A 23,441-nucleotide genomic window follows, 5' to 3' on the forward strand; every position below is an offset into this window, starting at 1 on the left:
TCCCAAAAGGTTCAATATTTGGTCCCTAACTGTTCTTCTTCTATGTGCATGTTCTACCACTTGCTATTGATGTTCACTCATTTTTATTTGCAAACGATACATCAGTTCTAGCTGAAAATGAGCTATCTGACAGAATTGCACAAAGTGTCAAAAATATTATTTGATGTAGGTTCTGCCTTTTACGCAAAAACACTGTTTTTTCTCTTGTTACAAAAACATGTTTTTGCACCTGTGTGCCATCATCAATGGGTTTTGTTTATTGAAAATGTGAGTTTACGTTACATGGTTTTGCAAGATCATCTGTCTCTCATCCTGCACTGACAGCTTGTCATGTTTTGTTATGACTGATCCTTCTTCTTTTGCGTTCTGAGGGTACTGCACACAAATATTGATGTACTTTGCGTAATTTCAGTTTTACAAACACCTTTCCACTTCGTAAAATGTGGTAAGCACAATACTGTGTGTCCTAACCGTGTCAGCTGATGGGGATAGGACACACAACAATATAGTGCTGCTGAATGAAAGGAAGCCACAACAATGGTCACTGTGCTGACAGTTGCTCGTGCTTAGTAATTCAGTCTTGTTCGAAACAAGCCTACTTCTTGACTCAAGGCACATGACATAGCTATACAATCCTGCACAGCCAAGTGAACGGTAGATCTGTCCTCTTTGGGCATAAGTTATATGGGCAATTGAGAACCTGCATGGCATTAAAGTGGCAACCCTATCAATCTGATATTCACATGACAATCATGAGATCCTGACAAATGCAAGCACCAATATCATTGGACGGTAAACTGCAGTCTCAACAAACCAAGATCTTGTCAATGTTGAAATCTGACATGCACTGGGAGATGTTTCTGCTTCACACAAGCCATAAAGTGATCTCACTAACAAGCAACGTTCAAATGTAACTTCTGAATGAGAAACATGATGTGTAATTTTCTCTGACTACAGAACATAGTCATCTCTACTCCTATCTACTTTGTATGGTTCTGCTGAAGTGCTAATCATTTGCAGACAAGCATGCCAATGCCAATTTGACATTTGTTGCATGCCACCTTCATGGTGGTGTAATTTAATGGCCAGCTGTATACAACTGTTCCTTCTCATGAGAAAAAATTATTAATTTATGAGTACTAATCTATCTCATTAGCCATAATTTTATACAGGGGTGATTCCATGCTGACACTACAAACTTTCAAGGAAGACGGTGAAATGTAAATGTAGCAATTTGAGGTAAGGGAACCTGGTCTAGAAATGACCGAGTTGAAAGCTATAAGTGAAAATTGTTCTGATGTCTCTGACAGTGGAATATATTTACCACTACCATTGTTGCTAAGGTTGTAGGGTACACAACTTTCAGAGATGATAGTATGGACTAAAACAAGAAAAACATGTCCAGCTGACATGGGTTCTCAAATGCATACCTTAAGAACTACAGGCGCTTATTCATCTTTGCTATTGTGAATATATATGAAAGACAAAAAGACAACTCTCTCTCTCTCTCTCTCTCTCTGTCTGTGTGTGTGTGTGTGTGTGTGTGTGTGTGTGTGTGTGTTTCACACTATAATACTTATTGTGATCTACGGGACATGTAACTAACTAGCAGGATACAAAACACACCTATGTAACTTAGCAGAAACCTAGACTATCTTTAGTGCATGCTCAAAAAATGTAACTCTGCTATGTCTCTAAGATGTACTACAATCTCATTTGGGAGTACAGAGAGGTATAAAACTGCAAAGTAAGCTGTTGACATGGAATCTGCATGACTGAAAGACTCACATGATTGCTGCTCTTATATTTGCCACAATCATACAAATGTAGTTTTTTATGCTACATAAGATCATAAATTACATAAGACTGCCATTTCAACATGCCCTAGACAGTAAAAATTATATAGAGCACAACTCAAACTACAAAAATTCAGGGAAACATCGGTACTCACAAGATGAATGAATGCCTATATCCTGTACTCCACATATTAAACTAACTATTCTGAAGTTTGGGTAATACTATCACACTGATTGTGAGTCACAGCTGGCAACAAACTTTCTAAAAGTGATACAGAATGAGGAGATGTAAAATAGAAATATTTCAAATCAAACACAAATTTAACGAATGTCCATTGACCTGTAAAACAAATTACATGCATTTTCAGCAGTGATAAACCAACCCGTTCCAGTATTCAGGACTGGTGGTACAATGCATACCAGTATAATAATATCACGGGGAATATTAACTGAGGAGTTACTTATTGTTTTTCGAAAACTGAAGGTTCTCAAAATAGTACATAAAAGTAAAGAAGAGTGAAGAGTTTGTTTTGACATAACAACATTTTTACACTATCAGTGCTGATGTACTAGATGTGTCCTCCATAAAGACACTCAGCGCAGTGATTGATGGATGTAGCTGAACTGATGTACAACAAAGGATCTTGAGCAGCATGAACAGCTCACTATTCACTCCCTACCATGCCTCCCTTCATTAGCAGATAGCATTGAGTTTAGTGCATTATTTACTTTTCCATGTGAAAGCATATGTGACATGTGAAGCTAGCAATTGCTTGTGGTGCCTTACCACTCAACTTTGAATACTCCATAAACAGTAATTGCTCACACAACATAGAACAAAACTTTGCACAATTAAAAAAAATGTAGAATGGCAACAACAGTGCCATTGTACAGAACACTGTATATTAGGCTAAGGTTCGTAGGCATCTGAAACAAGTGAATATCAGTCCAAAGTAGCACATCACCTTGCGACTCATACTGCTACTCCCACAACCATCATGCCAATTGTGCATAGAGTAGTTTTTGTTCTTCAGTAATGAAGTAAAATATGAAACAAACAGAACTTGCCTTTCATGTACACACTGTCCTCAGGTTCAGTGAGTGAATCAAAATCCTCATCTGTACAAACATTCAGAAAAATCTGTAAAATAAAAGTTCAGAATGAATTTTAAAGCAAATTTATTGAAGAACTGTAAGACATTTGATCACAAAAATTCTACATACTTCTTCAAGTGATGTATCTCTTATTCCATAAGAACAGATTTTTAGTTGATCCGACATTTCGTCCAGACTTCTTAACAATTCTTCAAATTTATCTGTGGCATATCGCTGAGGCAATATATAAACAAAACTTGATCCTAAGCTCTGAACCAAGTGTGCTGACTCTATTTTACTTTTTATGAATTCAGTTATGGCTGTAAGAACATATCAAAAATTTAAATATACAATAGAAACTGAAAAGTATAAGAAAATAAAACAAAAGAAATCAGTGAGGAAGGATTACATGTTACTATTTTCCACTTTTAGACATTGTCCAGGGCAAATTATTCTGCACACTATTATTTTGTTTTCACATTAGCATTTTTTTTTCAGAACATTTCCCATTATGCCTAATATTTCAGTGTAAAAAATCTGCGGAACACAATTTCAGATGTGTTTGGAACGTAATAAAATACATTTTTCAAGGTAAGAAGCTAATCTTATTATTACAACCAATGTGAAGATTGTCTTAGGGGTGTACAGCAGACTTTCAGATTATTAAAACTAAGCACTGCATAAACATTTAGCAATAATTATTAGGCATTAATATGATTATCATGCAACTTCAAAGGAAGTATCTTATGAGAAAAAATGGGAAATTAGTCACACTCCCAATTATTCACTTGCTGGTAGCCAACACTAAACTGGTAAGGGTTTCAAGGAACATGTTAGCCATGTCAAAACCAGTACCAGTTTAACTGGTACATCTGTATGTAAAGGGCAATTGTTAATCCTAAGCCACAATGTGAAAAAGTGCACTGACAGGTCACTTTCATACAGATGCAGCTCACATAATGTTTAACACAGTTAAAATTATGGGAACAAATGTAAATTTATATTATTTATGTAGAGGGAAGGGGGTGGATTGCATCTGCGGACATACTATTTTAAGGTGTAATATTGCCAATAATGCCACACAATCTTTTTTTTCCATCCATTATTGAAATACAGAGTTCTACAGCAACAGGCTATATCAGTTGTCTGCTAGCACCCTTTTAATGGCTCTAATCAGCCATTGCTTTTACAAGTTACATGAGTATCTGGATTCAAGGACTGAAAATTCTTGCTAATAGCCTGATAATTAATGTTTTTCATTGCAAACAAACCTCTACGTTTACAGTGTGCAGGTAACTGTTATTACTTAACAAAACCAGCATAGTAATGCAAGGAAGCAATCGGTAGTGTAAGCACCACTGAGTTACTATTACTAATGAAGCAATACCCCACTTATAAGTAGCACTTTGCCTTTTTTTATTATGTTAATATCTGTCTGTGAAAGCTCAAATACTGTACAGCAGTGAATTAATGAGAGGATATCGAGAATTTTAATCCTCAAAAGTGGCATATTAAAATTCAAAATATTTTTAAGCTTCCCAGTACTTCCTAGTAATTTTCTTTTTTATTCATCTGTAAAATAAGTTGGTAGACTATAATCATAAGCATAGATACTTACTTGCATGAGCAACTTCTGTTCCAGCTTCCATAGTTTCCTTGAAATAAGATAGAGAGACAAAAAGTCAGAAAAAAACAGATGTAATCAAAAGCAATCTCAAAATAATTCTTTAAAACTAAGATAAATTTAAAACAATTATCTGTACATTTCGTGAACAACTGAACAAGAAATAGTATTTAATTAAGTGCTGAAAATCTTCTCAAAGTCTTCTTCTGAAGACTACAAAGTCATCTTCTGAAGACTTGAAGCCAATGGCGACCACCACTAAAAACAATTTTTCTAGCAATTTCCAACTGTTTCACCACACAAACCAATTGATTATTTCTTGAAAATAGCAAAAATAAACATTTGCGTCACAGTACCCTGCCTTTAATGAAGACAGCCAGCCTATTCTACCTTCTACCTGATGTCTAGCTTCCTTCTTACTTCTCAGTTAACTGATCAGCTGCATAGAATGCTCTTTACCTTAGAAGGATCGTTCACACTCTGTACACAATCTCATTTTTTTAAAACAGATAGATAAAAAAATCTACTCACCAAGTGGGGACATCAGAAAACACACACACACAGAAAGGTTTAACTTTTACAAGCTTTTGGAGCCAGTGGTTCCTTCTTGTGGTAGAAGAATTGAAGGGGAAGGAAGAGGGGTGAAGGAAAAAGACAGGAGAGGTTTAGAGAAAGGGGTGCAGTTCAGAAAAGTCACCCAAAATCCCGGGTCATGGGAGCCTTACCAGACAGGATGAGGAGGCAAGACTGATTGTTGGGAACTGATTGTTGATTGGGGCCTGATTGTTGGTATGTCCTCAACAATCAGTTTTTCCTTCTGATCCTGTCTGGAAAGTCTCTCCTGACCTGGGGATTTGAGTGACTTTTCTGAACTGTACCCTTTTTGCTAAACCTCTCCAGTACTTTTTCTTCACTCCTCTTCCTTCCCCTTCAACTCTTCTACCAGAAGAAGGAGCTACTGGCTCCAAAAGCTTTTAATAGTTAAACCTTCCAGTGTGTGTGTTCTCCTGCCGCCACTTGGTGAGCAGATTTTTTTATCTACTCATTTACATTAACACAGCACAGTGTAAGCAGCAGAATGGTACGGTATTAATGTTGGGAACAAGTCAAGATAGTGTCTGTGTACAGCCAAGCACATGGAAACAGTCGAGAGGCGGGACCTGGTCCTCCAAATCTGGTGTACACAGAGCAGCTTCCTCCATGCACATTTGTCTGTCTGAAACAACCCATGATCACACAAACACCCAAAAAGAGCTTGAAATGTTGCATGATGTTGTTGGTGTCTGTGAGGGTATTTATTTTAGTATAGCTGTGCTGCCTCTCAACTGCCGTTTCCATCACTTGGCCGTATACAAACACCATCTCGGCTTGTTTCTGACATAAGTGCTGGACCATTCTCTTGCTTACAGTATGCTCCATCAATTACACTGCCTGAAACACATAAGAAACACATGGCAAGTTGTCAGAGAAACTTTTACTCATCAGCACCATCTACCATGGCAACAATCCATTTCCAGACACATTCATAGCATCTTTTTTCCTCCATTAAAGTCTGGAATCTGTCCCTCCAGTTCGTATGTTTTATTAACATTCACCCTGCATATGTGCTCTCCAGCTTGTTAAAGGGTTTATCTGAAAGCTAGCAAACTTTCATTCTCTTCTGTGGGTCTTGCGACAACTCAATGCTTCTACTATATGGTGAGTGGTCTCGTTTATGCTTAAACTGAATACTCAATCAAAGAGACATTGATAATTCTGTAAGACGAAGAGAGAAGAAATCATGGAAAAGTTTTGAGTACAATAACAACCTAATGTCAGTTCATTTGTTATATAAAAGCCATGAAGAGGGAGGAGATTATAGAATCTGTAAACTAGAACTAAATGTTAGGTGGAATTAGATCACTACAAAAAAATGTAAAGAAATTAAAGGGAAAGAAAAAACTGGATTTGCCAGAATGTAAACAAATAGTACAAATACCATGCACACTGCTGGGAATAAAACAAATTTATAAATACTGGACTAGCTGATTTTTCAAGACACATGATGTACAGTATGACAAGGAAGAAAACTGCACACTAAATCCCACAGGCATTGTATCAAGTGTGAGTGATCATTAATTGGTATGGAATTATGAGTCCTCGAAGCAAAGTTCTTTGTAAATAGTGGTATATTCCACTAGGTGAGGGAAGAGGATATGATGAAATGAAGAGATGTGGAAAGAAGATAACAAGAACATCACAAGCAAATTATGGATATGATGTCAGCATATGAGAAATCTAATCACAATCAATAAACAATGGTAAATGATACTAGTGTCCATGCTGTAGGACCATAACAGTAAATTTCAGAGGGAGTTGCCCACCCTCAGAGTACACTCAGAGCCCCCACAGCAGTATTTCCAAACTAATTAAAGGAATTTTAGTATATCCATTAATGCTTAAATAGAATCTGAGATGCAGTACTTCTAGACTTTGCAGAGTACAAGCTGTCTTAATCATTCCAGTTTTCCCACGTATTTTAGAAATTGAAAAAATATGTCCGTTCCAACGAATGTGTTCTGAAAACAGGAACTCTTTCGACAACTCATGAATTCATTTGATATAAAAATGTATTATGATGAGTAAGTTTGTAGTGTGTGCATTTTTAATGACATGATCAACATGAACATTGAGCCGAGACAGAATTAAAACATTCTATATGACGTGTATGACCACTGGAATCAATTACATACTTCAATAACATACCAACTGCAAACAAAAAAAACAGAGTGAGAAGATAGGGACATGGAGCATATTAATTTTTTAGTTCATAAATAATTCAGTAATCCTGTTCTTTCAAGTCATCTGCTATATACAAAACGGAACACCTTGAATGGCTAGAGATAGGACATTCATATTCACAGGACATGTACATTAGTACATTCTACAAAAATGATTAGCATTTGAACCAGCAGGTTTAAGGTCAATATCACAGCACACCACCACTTACAGGTAAAATGTGCCTGTGGCTCTTATTGTTACTATAAACTGAAGATAATGGATCAGTGTGACTTGAGCAGATGTATAGGATGCCTCGCAGGCATATATGCAAACCATACCTTCAAATCAGTGAGTTTGAAAGAGGACGCAAGGAAATTGCTACTCGTGGGCCGAAGTATTTCAGCAGTGCAACAGGCGTCAGCAGAATCATTCATTCACAGAAGGATGCCGAACATGACGAGATGGGACAGGTCAAACCACCTAGACCGGCCCCGAGAAGATCAACACCTCAACCGAATGGCGTTGCAGGACAGATCTGCATCCTCCTTGTCTCTAGCACAGCAGTGGAACAGTGGAACACATCATACATTATTGGAGGTGACAGTCCATTGCCATTTATTATGGCATGGGTTACATGCACGTTGTCTACTTCTCCACCTGCCTTTGATGAATGTACAGAACCATGCTAGATGTCAATGATGTATGGAGTGATATTTCCTATGACAGGATCGGCATCAGATAGTGTTTCTGGATGAATCTAGGTTCTGCTTGTTTGAAAATCATGGCCATATTTTGGTTTACTGCAGACATGGACAGTGGCATCACAGCACCACCTCAGTGCCTTATGGTGTGTGGTGATGTTGACTACAACCACAAATCAGAGTTGCTGCATGTCCATGGTAATGTGACCAGTGCCACGTAAGTTAATGACACCAGCAACCTGCAGCTATAGTCTTTCTGCAAAAAACCCCAGATGCCACCTTTCAGCACGACAATATGTGTCCCTGAATGAACACATGCCTTCTTGGTGTCACAGGAAGTCAGCCTTTTGCCCTAGCCCACCAGATCACTAGACTTGTCACCTGAATGAAATTGAATCACCAGACTTGTCGCCAGTCAAAAATGTGAGAGATACGGTGAAATGATGGGTGCAGCACTGTGAACCAAAGCTGACCACCACAGATGGACTCCGAAACCAGGTGAATGCAGCCTAGATGGCTATACCACAGGATGCCATTCACGCCTTATATGTGTCAATGCCATTGTGATGAAACAAATTATCAGGACTCATGGCAAACCCTGTGCCTACTAGGCAACTGGACACACGCTGAACTGAGGTGACAGAAATGCTAAATTTTTCGGCAGGACATACTAATGTACATGTCCTGTGAATATGAACTTTCTAACTCTAGTTGCACCCATTGTCTATGGGTAGTGTCTTTGATTAGTAATTAAAATGTCATCTTTGATTAGTAATTAAAATGTTGTCTTAGATTAATAATTAAAACGTCCTTGGTCCCTGGTTCGAAACCTGGCACCACTTAAATTTTGATTAAAAATCAGCACTGCCAGCTGAAAACTTCCATCATAAGAAGTCACCCCATTGTACCAATGGGCTTGACAAAGAGGGCAGAGGAGCAGACGGAGGTTCAGGGCACACCATCATCTTTAGAGTGGGTAACTGTCCCTAAAGGTAGGAGAACCAGCAATGATTAATAGCACGATGATGCAGAAGGCAATGGAAACCACTGTACATAACGTTTATCCACAGCACATGTCTCCTGGAATTGAAAAAGTGACTTGATGATCTCCCCATTGGCATCTCTGGGAGGGGACTGCCAAGGGGGAGGTGAACATGAGAAAAAGATTGAATAACTGACAAAAGGATAACATGAGTTGGAGCATGGAATGTCAGAAGCTTGAATGTGGTAAGGAAGCTAAAAAATCTGAAATGGGAAATGCAAAGCCTCAATCTAGATGTATCAGGGCCCAGTAAAGTGAAATGGAAAGCAGACAAGGATTTCTGGTCAGATGAGTACTGGCTAATATCAACAGCAGCAGAAAGTTGTATAATGGGTGTAGGATTCATTATGAATAGGAAGGCAGGGCAGAGAGAGTGTGACTGTGAACAGTTCAGTGATAGGGTTGTTCCTATCAGAATCAACAGCAAACTTATACCGACAATGATAGTTCAGGTATACATGCCGATGTCGCAAGCTGAAGCTGAAGTAATAGAGCTAGTGTACGAGTATACTGAAAGGGTAATACAGTAAGTAAAGGGAGATGAAAATCTAATAGTCATGGAGGACTGGAATGCAGTAGAAAAAAGGTTACACAAGAATATGGGCTTGGGACAAGGAATGCGAGAGGAGAAAGACTAACTGAGCTCTGCAATAAATTTCAGCTGGTAATAGTGAATACTCTGTTCAAGAATCACAAGAGGTGAATGTATACTTGGAAAAGGCTGGGTAATACTGGAAGATTTCAGTTAGATTACATCATGGTTGACAGAGATTTCGATATCAGGGACTCAATTGTAAAGCGTACCCAGGAGCAGATGTAGACTCAGATCACAATGTAGTAGTGATGAGGAGCAGGCTGAAGTCTCAGAGATTAGCCAGGAAGAATCAATATGCAAAGAAGTGGGATACAGAAGTACTCAGGAATGATGAGATATGTTTGAAGCTCACTAAGGCTATAGACACGGGAAAACGATATAGCTCAGTAGACAGTCCAGCTGAAGAGGAATGAACATCTCTAAAAAGTGCAATCACAGAAGTAGGGTACAAAGAAGGTATCTGCGAAGAACTGAGGATAACAGAAGAAATACTTCAGTTAATCGATGAAAGAAGGAAGTACAAAAATGTTCAGGGAAGTTCAGGAATACAGAAATACAAGTCACTGAGGAATGAAATAAATAGGAAGTGCAGGGAAGCTAAGATGAAATGGCTGCATGAAAAATGTGAAGAAATCGAAAAAGAAACGATTGTCAGTAGGCCTTACTCTGCATATATGAAAGTCAAAACAACCTTCAGTGAAATTAAACACAAGGATGGTAACATTAAGAGTACAACGGGAATTCCACTGTTAAATGCAGAGGAGAGAGCGGATAGGTGGAAATAGCACCTTGAATGATAGAAGATGAAACAAGGATCGATTTAGAAGAGATGGGGGACGCAGTATTACAATCAGAATTTAAGAGAACTTTGGAGGACTTAAGATCAGACGGGATAGATAACATTCCATCAGAATTTCTAAAATCATTCGGGGAAGTGGCAACAAAATGACTATTCATGTTGGTGTGTAGAATGTATGAGTCGGGTGACATACCAACTGACTTTCCAAAAAATATCATCTACAGAATTACGAAGACTGCAAGAGCTGACAAATGTAAAAATTTTGCACAATCAGCTTAACAGCTCATACTTCCAAGTTGCTGACATGACTAACATACAGAAGAATAGAAAACAGAATTTAGGATGCATTAGGTGACAATCAGTTTGGCTATAGGAAAGGTAAAGGCACCAGAGGGGCAATTCTGATGTTGTGGTTGATAATGGAAGCAAGGCTAAAGAAAAATCAAGACACGTTCATATTCATAGGATTTGTCGACCCTGAAAAAGCATTTGACAATGTAAAATGGTGCAAGATGGTTGAAATTATGAGAAAAATAGGGGTAAGCTAGAGGGAGAGATGGTTAATATAAAATATGAACAAGAGACAAGAGGGAATAATACAAGTGAACAATAAGAACAAAGTGCTTGGATTAAAAAGGATGTAAGGCAGGGATGCAGTCTTTCAGCTTTATTGTTCAATCTTTACATCAAAGAAGCAATGATAGAAATAAAAGGAAAGTTCAGGAGTGGAATTAAAATTCAAGGTGAAAGGATATCAATGATACGATTTGCTGATGACATTGCTATCCTGAGAGAAAGTGAAGAAGAATTACACGATCTGCTGAATGGGATGAACAGTCTAATGAGTACAGAATATGGATTGAGAGCAAATCAAAGAAAGACAAAAATAATGAGAAGTAGCAGAAATGGGAACAGCGAGAAACTTACATTAGGACTGATGGTCATGAAGTAGATGAAGTAAAGTAATTCTACTACCTAAGCAGCAAAATAATCAATGACGGATGGAGCAAGGAGGACATCAAAAGCAGACTAGCACTGGCAAAAACGGCACTCCTGACCAACAGAAATCTACTAGTACCAAACATAGACTTTAATTTGAGAAAGAAATTTCTGAGAATGTACTTTTGGAGCACAGCATTGTATGGTAGTGAAATATGGACTGTCAGAAAACCAGAACAGAAGAGAAACGAAGCATCTGAGATGTGGTGTTATAGGTGAACGTTGAAAATTAGGTGGACTTATAAGGTAAGGAATGAGGAGGTTCTGCGCAGAATTGGAGAGAAAAGGAATATGTGGAAAACACTGACAAGGAGAAAGGACAGGATGCTAGAACATCTGTTAAAACATAAGGGAGTGATTTCCATAGTACTAGAGGGACCTTTAAAGGACAAAAACTGTAGAGGAAGGCACAGATTGGAATACAGTCAGCTAATAACTGAGGACGTAGGTTGGTAGTGCTACTCTGAGATGAGGAGATTGGCACAGGAGAGGAATTCATGGTGGGCCGCATCAAACTAGTCAGAAGACTGATGACTCAAAAAATAAATAAATAAAATTAAAAAAAAAACTCTAGTCATTCAAGGTGTTCTGTTTTTACTGAACATGGGTGTAGTATACACCAGTGACCATAACTTTTTTCAAAAATATATTTATACATGCGCTGAAATACAATCATGATAGTACAAGAAAAATTGATGTACTGCATAATTAAAGATACATACCACATCACTGGAATTCTGTGAACCAAAATTATTACCATGGTCTCTTATACTTGAAGAGACAGTTTCCACAGTTAAATAATAACCTTTTCCAAATCTAGATTTCAAGAACAGACTAGATCCACAACAGCGCAGTGTTCCTTCACAAATGATAGCAATACGATCACCAAGAATATCTGCTTCATCCAGAAAATGTGTTGTCAGAATAATAGTTCGACCTAAAACACAAGACAATAATATCATCAAATCAATAACTTATTACTATAATTAGAATGAGTTGTCTACTCCTCTACTGATTGTTTGCATTTGAAAATTGCCTGAATAAAAACTCATTTCCTGCTACTTAAACACAATACTGGTTAATTGCAATTTATGTTATTAATTAAATTACAAAAGGTAAAAAATACTGCTTGACAAAAAAACTGAAGCACTCACAAGACATATGTGGATGTCAATGTAGCTTCTTACATGCACACATATATGTGAGCACGTAAACAATTGCAGTTTCAATTCTGTTACAGATAAAACAGCAGCCACGATGTGTTTGTGATGTTCATGTTTAGTGTTGTTACCAGACTTCATGGAGTACATAAAAGGAGTGAACAACATCAGATGATGATGATTTTTCATTTAAGGAGCACTCAACTGCACGGTTATCAGCGTCCATACAAATTCCCAATTGTTTCACTGTTCAGTTTTACCATTTTCCCAAATGATGATGAAATGATGAGGACAATACAAACACCAGTCCCCAGGCGGAGAAAATCCCCAACCTTGCAGTGAGTTGGACCCGGGACCCTGTGATCCAGAGGCAGCAATGCTAACCACCGTTAGACCATGAGATCAGATGTTGAGTGAGCACTATGAAGGACACGGAAATAACTCACACTCGTATGAGACAGCATTATTAACACATGACAGAGTTTGAAAGGAGCCTCACTGTGTATCTCCATTTGTGAGGCTGGTCAAATTGATCAATATCCAGGTATGTGGTGCATACAGATGTGACAATGGCCTGATTCTGGACTTTATGGGAATACAAGGGAAGGCATATTCATTGTCAAGGTTCCTGTCAACCACCACAAGGGAAGATTGGTGCAGTGCGAAACAATCACATCTTAAGTCCTTCACATCTTCTCTTGCCATCTAAGAACAAGTAATGGACTCCCTGCAACATTCACTGTCATCCTGCACCATTGGTCAGGGACTAGCTGCAGCCATGCTAGGGAATCAGGATCCCATGCACAGGCTGCCATTGCCACAATAACACCAAAAACTGCGTTTGGAGTGGTGCTGTGACTGGGCAACATGGACTGTTGATGATGGCATCACATTTTGCTTAGCGATGAATTGTCGCTCTGCACAACACCAAACAATAATCGTCCAAACTGGCGTGAAATCAGATTCTTCCAATGTTTTGGAGTGTCATAGTGATGTTAGCCCTGGTGTAATGGTGTGGCAAGCCATTGAGTATGACTTCAGGTCATGGTTGGTAATGATTGAGGGAACTCTGATGCGACAATGGTACGTCAGAGAGATCCTATCCCCTCAAGTGTTACCTATCATGTGACAGTATCATGGTGCCATTTTTCAATGCTCATGACAATGCTCATCCATGCACAGTGCATGTCTCTATAAACTGTCTGCATATGTTGAGGTGTTCACATTGTCAGGAAGATCCCCAGGTCTGTCCCCTATAGAGCATGTGTGGGACCAGCTCAGACTGGAAACAGCAACTGTGGGCCAACTTGCAAATGAAATCAGTGCACGGATCCAGGCCAGATGACGGTGCAAAATCACGCTAATAAACAGGCTAATAAGTCAAGTTCTTCATAAATTTGACTCTACTTTGTAATCACTGAAATGACATTTTGCTTCATCCTCTTCCCCTGGTTGCTGCTCAGGCAGTTTAATTGCCACAAATCCTTAAAGGAACTGTAGGAAGTGCTATGAACAATTTCCAATAAATATCTTAACATAATAAAACTGTACCCTGGACTGCAAAACAAACCTGGTCTTTAACTTTTGTTGGTACTACTTTTGCAAATTAAGCTACTCAAATTCTCTCACATTCTAACACGGAGCTAAAATTAGACAGCAGTCTATTCAACTTTCCAAAGTTTCAAATCAGGTCATGTGGCATGCCTGAATGGTGAAGTAGGTACGATCAGTCCCCATGAAAGGCTAACAGCTTTATTTTGATGAAAGGCAAATAGTTTTACTTTGATAGTGTTACTTTGATAGTGAACACATTGCTGCAAAGTCTGAGAATGTCTCTTAAATTGTGGCTAAGTCACCATCTGCCTTTCTCTCCTCCTCCTCCTCCTGTGTGCCAGTCTGACAAAATATGCAGAGAAACACTTGAAGACTGAAGATTTGAACTGAGCTGTAAAGCATGCTTGAATAGTCACTTAATAAAAACATGGCTTGAACAACATAGGGCACTGATGACCTTGCTGTTCAGCACTCTAAACTACAAATCATCACCATCTTGAACAATGTAAAGTTCCCAGTACAGCACATAATTTTTATATGTTAGAAAGAATCCTTCAAATGTATTCCTCACCACACAGGAAAACATTCATTCTGGAGTTTGAATGCAATCAAAAATGAGAAAGTGAGTAACAAAGTAAGAATGCCTGTTGAAAATGACATGTTATATTCATTTTTCCTATTAAACTAGAGTACATAAAAATAAATTACAATTGACAATTATGAAGTAATGCCCCCATTTAGTATGTCATGAAATACTGCAATAACAAAAAAAAATTGACTATAGCGTAATATTCTAACCAATAAACGGCTTAACTGAGTGATAAAATGTTTGTCTTCCATGCTGTGGGCCTGGGTTCGATCCCTAGGCAGGCTGGCGATTTTCTCCACCCATGGACTGAGTGTTGTATTGACGACGTCGTCGTCGTCATGATCACTTCATTTCATTTCATTATTTCAGAAATGCCAGGATGTTCCACCAGTAAGTAGTAACAGTGCAGTGTACAAGGTGTTTATAAAGAGTGTCCCTGCCTCTTAAATGAGATAATACTAATAAAAACTAGAAAAAAAGGTCTTGTACACACATGTTCAGAAAAAATACTCACTGTAGTAGGCAGACTTCCCATTGATGTTCACTGCTCATTGGTTGTGTTGATATCTGTACTTAGTCCTCCTACTGTGATACTGTAGTCAGACATAGGCTTATAACATCAGCCACACACTATGTATCATTCTGATAATGTGCTCACGTCAGAAGACAATTAGTGGTGCTGTGTATTGTGAACAACATTAACAGTAAAATGTTTTTTTTCGAAATGCTGGAATTGTCTGCACTAAATCAACAAGAGAGTGATTTTTGCCTTGGAGTGAAATGTTCAAAATATTTAAATGACCAGTTAGAGCATTCAAAAAAGCCAAATTCACCACCCACTTAGGATCACGAAGTAATTCTTTTGGATGTCCTTTCATTTCCAAAAAGGTATTGATTTTGTTGCACAAGATGAAAAAATGGTGAAGCACCTTCCCTCTGGTCATTTATCTTACTTCAGCACGGTGGGGGATCTCCAGGTATTCCTCTTCGATATCAGCCAGAAATTCTTTGAATTGGTGATGTGTGAGTCCATGTGAGTGAGTTAATTAACTGTTCGAACAACTGCATCTGTAACATTTTTTATGCTGACAACCTTCGCAAGAAGTGCCTCCTGGTGTGTGAGACAATGGACTGCCATTTAATAAGGAACAGCCGACTTCAGCCGTTTTTGACCTGACGTAACCCAGGAATCCAGTGTGTATCCCTCATAGTGCAGGGGCTCCATCTGTTGTTACACTGGTCAGGCGTTCCCATTTTAAACCCACCTGACTCAAACACATTTTCCACGGCTAGAAAAACATCCAAACCCACGGTTATGTCTTTTAATGGCATAAGGTCGAGAAATTTTTTGGTGACAGGCAGATTGTAATTGACACCCCGAATGAATATGACGAGCTGAGATATGTCCGCAGCATCTGAGGACTCATCAAGAGCAATAGAAAATGAAACAAAGTTCGCTGCTCTCTCGACTAATTGCTGCTCCATATCTCAGAACATATCTTCGACGACTCGGTGAGCAACAGTCTGAGGCGATAGAGTTATTTTTTCAAATTTTTCTGTGAGATTTGCAGGACAAATACAAGCCGTCATGTCAATAAGGCAGTCCTTCGTGAGATTACCACCTGCAAAGGGTTTCCCTGCTTTCGCAATTCTCAGCAAGCATTTGTACTTGTACGCAAACTATGCCAATCTGTTTCCTGTTCCTAAAACAGCAAAAAAAACCTTACAATTAATTTTGTAAATCCTGTTTTTTAAACACTTCTATCACTTTAACAATTAATTGTTTCATGCATTGAAACCCACATAAAAAACTAACAAAAAAAGATTGGTTTTATGTGCATTTTACCCAACTTCCTCTGAAAAGTGGTCATAGATGCTAGCAAGGACAGCAAAATGTGGTCGCAAAATAAATTTTTATCTATTGGAATATTTGCATTTTAATTAATTGAAAACATAGATCAAATTATGACATGTGTGTTCCCATCCATCAAAACACAAATACACAAAAACAAAAACAAAGAATGACTCTCAATGACAGTTTGTTGTCCGAAAGAGCATTTGTGATGGCTTTTCAGAAAGTGGCAACAAATAACGCACCTGTAACTTTTTCTTATGTCTGTACAAAGCGATGTAATGCAACCCAAATATAAAAATTATCCAAAAAGAAATGTTCCTTGTTGCTGACAATCTGATAGTCGATAACTGGCACATTGCTAAGTGACATATCAGATTATAAAATATAATTTTATTTATCATTTTTATAAATAATAAAGAGTCATACAATAGGAAACACTTCACCGTAATGCTGCCTGAAATTTTCTTTCAGTTCTTCAAGTTCTGACTGGCGTTTCTCTTGTGACAAATTTTCGAACTGATCTCTGTAACGTGCATTAAAGTACTGTTCAATCGAGTACTTCTTTAAATGCCTGAGGTTCCGATGTCATACTAAACATTTGGCATGATTTTCGACAGCAGTACATAAAAAATTAATTTCTCACTAGGGTTTAAATATTATGGACGCACTGCAGGCCCCCCCCCCCCCCCCCCCCCCCACTATTTTTTTAAGTCTGTTGACTAATGGCTTTGTGTGTCGGTATCACGTATCAATGCTTTTGACAGCTGCTGGTATGGCGGTCTGTCTTCCGTATGAGCTGCACATATAGCTGCATGGCGAGGCACGGTGGGCGGACTGCACAGTCAGCTAAGCAACACAGCTCAGCCACGAATTCACCCACGGTGCTGGCCTCAGGTGATCACGGGCACTAGCGCCCCAGGTGCACAGTTTGGACGGGTCTGTTCTAAACAATAAAAGATGACCGTGATATTTAATATTTCTTTGTATTAATAGTTATGTTTCAGACAGCTATTTTGGGAAATATAGTCTAGTAATAAGTGAAGATAATGTGAGGTACACAGATGGGACATGGAGCTTAGCATTTCCAACTGCTGTGGGCTGTTTATTCTTAGAAATTGCAGCTTGAAGGTGTGTCGCATCCTGGAAAATGGTGCTCATGACAACAACAGTGTTACTGTAACAGCAAAAACAAAAGAATTTTTTATGCTATCATTCTGATAATATTCATTCTCTAGTTTTCCTTTGTCAATATGTATTCATGATGTGCAGTCTAATGAGACATGACTTAAGTAATCCAAGCAGTTGTAATGTGATTATATTATACTTGTCTGATGGGAGTTATTTGCTGATTTAAAAAGAAGCTTCAATAGATTGATAACTGAAAAAAGAAATCTTCTTCATCGATACATAGACTGGACAAGAATACAAGCTTTCTTTCATCCTCCACCACTGAAGACACAGTTATTTGGATCTAATTAGCAGGTCAGAATCATAATGAATTCAGGACATAAGTGACCACTGAAATTACAGTACATGTCATTTATTGATAAACCAAAAAAGGCAAATAATCATTTCAGGCCTCTCTATAATAAAGACGATTTATTACTGGTGCAGCTGCCATTTAACATCAATATTAGATATTTACACTGATGAAAAATCCACAGTGCAACATAATATGTATAATATGTACAGGAAGGCCGAAATGAAGCAGATTTAGAAACTATTTACAATGTGACTGATGAGGGATTGGCCCTTGTTAATGAACATCAAAGAAGATGCTAGAAGTGGTAACTGTCAATGTCAATTAAGCACTGTGCTCAATTTGTCAAACTGTGAGAAACGTGTAGCATTTCGGCTCAACCTTCAAAAGTATCAGGACACGTTTACTGGCAACATGGCAAACAAAACAACCAGTGTCTGATCAGCAGTTCATCCTATAATGCAACCATCTGACAATGAACAAACATTAAAAACCAGTAATGGCAGAGAGAAATAAAATATGCTGAACAAAAATGTCTTTACACTCCACTCGTGATTGGTAGCTATTTTTCTAACATAATTGTATTTTCAATGATCTCCTGTACCTCTTCCAGTATGTGAGATTATTTGAGTACACATGACCCTTCAATTTGTCCTCTCTTCACTGTACACCTAATGCATTTGTGCCAAGGTTATCAAGACACAGTGTGCTGCTGCTCCATCTTTGTGAAAATATCCATACAGATGATTATCTTCAGTGAGCTGATTTACACATGGGTTAAATAGTTTCTGGGCACACTGGATAGCATTAATGGTTGGGCAAAATAATTGTGTTATGATGTGAACACCTGACATTATGCACCATACACCAATCTTAGGATTACACAAGAATCTTCAAAGCACAGAGGAAGATTTTTCATGCATAATTGTGCATGTTCTGTGAGTTCACACACCCTAACAGACAGAACCTGGCCTCATCTGAAGAAATGAAAAGCTGAGGGTCCAAAATTCATGATTCCACTTCACTCAGAGACCAGTGGCAGAAATCAGCATGCAAAAGTTTATCTGGATTCTTTAACCTGTGCACAGCAATAAATTTGTAAGAATACAGATGGACATCCCTATTGGTAATGTTTTGACACAACGAGCTCTTCAGCCCCACTTACACAAATAAATGGCTTTAAGATTTATTTGGACTTTGTTCCAGGCTTCCCTTTGCTTAACAATGTTTTCTAGTGTCTGAACTATTATCAGATAGGTATAGTTTTTTTGACATTTCACGTCATTTTGCCAGAAGTTATGCCGAAACACTACCAGTTCTACAGTACTGCACAAAAGATTTCACACATATTTTGCATGAACTGTTTTTTGTGTTACACTCAATGAGGAACAAGCGCCATCTTATCGTTGAGCACCTTATAATATTGTGTCCTGCCTGTGATGTAACAACATACTATTTTCTTTTTCTATCACAATATTAAGGTTTAAAGATATAATTTAACCACTGAGTCAATGAACTACGCTGCCAGTCAGTGAATATGTATGTCCAGAATAATGAGAGCAGTGTATCATTATCATCTGTATTTTGTTCTATATAAGAATGCGTGCCCATCTTTTCTCTCTCTTCTTTAATCGCGTGCCTTTCCGACAGCATCTTACACTATCAGACCTCTGTTTTCATCCTTTTTGTTTGAATGAACTAAACTCGTATTCCTGCTGGGAATTTATTTAATCATTCTATTATTACCGCCAATTGCGAGTACTAATATGACCTCATTATGAATGCTTTATTCTCTTGCTCCTGAGCTGAGCTAAGATTATTGTAATTTCCAAGTATTTTGCCAAAATATGGCATAATTCTTTGTTATGTTCAAGACTGTGAGAATTATTCACAAAATGTTAGATTTCTGTACAAATTATTTACTTTATTAAATAATAATTATATTGGTTAAAAACAGTCTTAGTTGCAATTTTAGTTTTTTATTTTTCAACTACATGTTTTGCCTTATTCAGGCATCTTCATGTTATCTACATAGAAAACAGAGAACAAATACATCTATGTAAGAATTGCAATCGCATTGTGCAGACTTGGATAACCTAAAAGCATGTATAAACAGATCAAATACTGAAAGAGCAAATACCTCAATTTGGTATTTCTTAGAAGGATCCATTAGACAGTGTAGCCAAAGGGCATCGTCGAATATAGCAGGCCAACATCGCCTTAATATAAAATATAAAATAGCAAAAACAGATAAAAAATTCACCAGTGATCAGACACTCAGAAATGCATATGCCACATATAGGTATGGATTGGAAGAAATTCTAAAATAATAATTGTTTAATTTAACATTTCTGCTTTCATTTTGTAATGATGTTGTTGTTGTAGTTCTCAGTCCTGAGACTGGTTTGCTGCAGCTCTCCATGCTACTCTATCCTGTGCAAGCTTCTTCATCTCCCAGTACTTACTGCAACCTACATCCTTCTGAATCTGCTTAGTGTATTCATCTCTTGGTCTCCCTCTACTATTTTTATGCTCCACGCTGCCCTCCAATGCTAAATTTGTGATCCCTTGATGCCTCAGGACACGTCCTACCAACCGGTCCCTTGCCACAAATCCTCTCCTCCCCAATTCTATTCAATACCTCCTCATTAGTTATGTGACCTACCCATGTAATTTTCTGCATTCTTCTGTAGCTCCACATTTCAAAAGCTTCTATTCTCTTCTTGTCCAAACTATTTATCGTCCATGTTTCACTTCCATACATGGCTACACTCCATACAAATACTTTCAGAAACGACTTCCCGACACTTAAATCTATACTCGATGTTAACAAATTTCTCTTCTTCAGAAACGCTTTCCTTGTCATTGCCAGTCTACATTTTATATCATCTCTACTTCGACCATCATCTGTTATTTTGCTCCCCAAATAGCAGAACTCCCTTACTACTTTAAGTGTCTCATTTGCTAATCTAATCCCCTCAGCATTACCCGACTTAATTCGACTACATTCCATTATCCTCGTTTTGCTTTTGTTGATGTTTATCTTATATCCTCCTTTCAAGACACTGTCCATTACATTCACTGCTCTTCCAAGTCCTTTGCTGTCTCCAACAGAATTACAATGTCATCGGCGAACCTCAAAGTTTTTATTTCTTCTCCATGGATTTTAATACCTACTCAGAATTTTTCTTTTGTTTCCTTTACTGCTTGCTCAATATACAGATTGAATAACATTGGGGAGAGGCTACAACCCTGTCTCACTCCCTTCCCAACCACTGCTTCCCTTTCATGCCCCTCGACTCTTATAACTGCCATCTGGTCTCTGTACAAATTGTAAATAGCCTTTCGCTCCCTGTGTTTTGTGCCTGCCACCTTTAGGATTTTAAAGAGAGCATTCCAGTCAACATTGTCAAAAGCTTTCTCTCTAAGTCTACAAATGCTAGAAACATAGGTTTGCCTTTCCTAAACCTTTCTTCTAAGATAAGTCGTAAGGTCAGTATTGCCTCACGTGTTCCAATATTTCTACGGATTCCAAACTGATCTTCCCCGAGGTCAGCTTCTACCAGTTTTTCCATTCGTCTGTAAAGAATTCGCAATAATATTTTGCAGCTGTGACTTATTAAACTGATGGTTCGGTCATTTTCACATCTGTCAACACCTGCTTTCTTTGGGTTTGGAATTATTATATTCTTCTTGAAGTCTGAGGGTATTTCGCCTGTCTCGTACATCTTGGCCTATCTCGTACATCTTGCTCACCTGATGGTAGAGTTTTGTCAGAACTGACTCTCCCAAGGCCGTCAGTAGTTCTAATGGAATGTTGTCTACTCCCGGGGCCTTGTTTCGACTCAGGTCTTTCAGCACTCTGTCACACACTTCACGCACTATTGTATCTCTCATTTAATCTTAATCTACATCCTCTTCCATTTCCATACTGTAGTAGCAGTCCCAAATTTCCAATTTATAAATATATAGATATTTCTTTAGTACATTTTTTCTTATGGTGCCGACGTTATACTCACCAGATTAAATCAAATTACACTCGCGAGGCGAGAAGACAGTTAGAAATGTCCCTGAGATTGCAAAAAATACAAATTCACCGTTTTTCGGCTTGCTGCTTTCCTATTGATCTTCACTTCAAGCAAAAAAGGTAAAAAGAGTAAAATAAATTAAGAAGTGAAGTGATAATATTGTGTGTTCAATAGTATTGTGTGAATTTTCTGATAAAACTAATTTTTATTATAAAGTCAAAAAAGAACACCGCCGCAAGCCGGTCCCAAGCCCGGGCCCATCTAAAAACAAGAGGATGGGGAAGTGTGGAGGGGGAGGAGTAACAACCTCGTAAAAAAACCAGGGTCCGTCCGGCTCCAGATGGTAGCACCCTGTCATGGGGCCCCTGCCTAGGGTTACTAGGTGAAACTCAGCCAACGGTCTCAATGGCGGAAGAGGAACAATTTCCCAACGGCAGAGAGAGCGGAAGAGCTAACTCCAGGGCTTAATACCTTGGTTTTAATTTCGGATTCGGGGCAACCCGATCCCCCAATTTATTATCCAACAATTATTGCAAAGCATGATGGGAACGTCGTCAAAGATAGACACTACTCCAAGAGGTAGACCGAATGGCAAATCCTCCGTTGTTCGTAGAAACAATGCAAAGGGGTCAAAGGATTTTGGAGGACCCCAACCAACATGTATGCAGCCCTCAACACTGAAATTTAAGAAAGCAACTATGTTTGCAACCCTAAATGTAAACTCTCTAATTAAAGTAGGAAAATTGAAATCATTGATTGAAAAGCTGAACCAGAAAGAAATTTTAATATGTGCATTGCAAGAAACAAGGTTTTTAGATGAAACTGCTTTAGATTTTGAAAACTATCGTTTATTTAAAGGAAAACCAGGTAAAATCTTAATGAAACAAATGCCATACCTGGGAACAGCATTTCTGGTACATCACTCAATTTTAGATTCAGTTACTAACTTCTACTCGAGTTCTGAGAGACTATCCATTCTTGAGATTAAATGTAAAAACAAAGGATACTCTATAATCAACTGCCATGCACCCATAAACCAGGACAACAAAAATAACCCGGAGAAAGTTGAAGAATTTTGGGAGATACTTGAAATGGAACTGGATAGATGCTCAAAGAAGAACATAAAAATGTTAGTAGGCGATTTTAACGCACAAATAGGAAGGGAGAAAAAATACCATGGAACAGTAGGCCTCTTCCCAGGTCACAAAAGAACTTCAAAAAATGGAGAAAGGCTTATAGAGGTATGTAGGCATTTCAACTTGAAAATAATGACAACACATTTCAAAAAGCTGAGCCGAAAAACTAAAACATGGAGATCACCAAATCCACTTCTCGGAGAATTCCAAATTGACCATGTGGCTATC

The 23,441-nt window shown here is 38.2% G+C and overlaps 1 protein-coding gene across 2 annotated transcripts in view; it reads right to left on the reverse strand.

The window, feature by feature from the left end:
* Window positions 1-23,441, reverse strand: part of LOC126161767 (ATP-binding cassette sub-family A member 7-like) — a 601,933-nt gene that overhangs the window by 267,836 nt on the left and 310,656 nt on the right. For both annotated transcript variants that reach the window (XM_049917824.1, XM_049917823.1), the window contains exons 24-27: window positions 12,134-12,348; window positions 4,510-4,546; window positions 3,021-3,211; window positions 2,865-2,937 (exon numbers count right to left, since the gene is read on the reverse strand). In XM_049917824.1, coding sequence (XP_049773781.1) covers window positions 2,865-2,937; window positions 3,021-3,211; window positions 4,510-4,546; window positions 12,134-12,348 — 516 coding nt within the window. The remainder of the gene's footprint in view (window positions 1-2,864; window positions 2,938-3,020; window positions 3,212-4,509; window positions 4,547-12,133; window positions 12,349-23,441) is intronic.

Source organism: Schistocerca cancellata, chromosome 2 (genome assembly GCF_023864275.1).
Source record: "Schistocerca cancellata isolate TAMUIC-IGC-003103 chromosome 2, iqSchCanc2.1, whole genome shotgun sequence".
Taxonomy (NCBI): domain Eukaryota; kingdom Metazoa; phylum Arthropoda; class Insecta; order Orthoptera; family Acrididae; genus Schistocerca; species Schistocerca cancellata.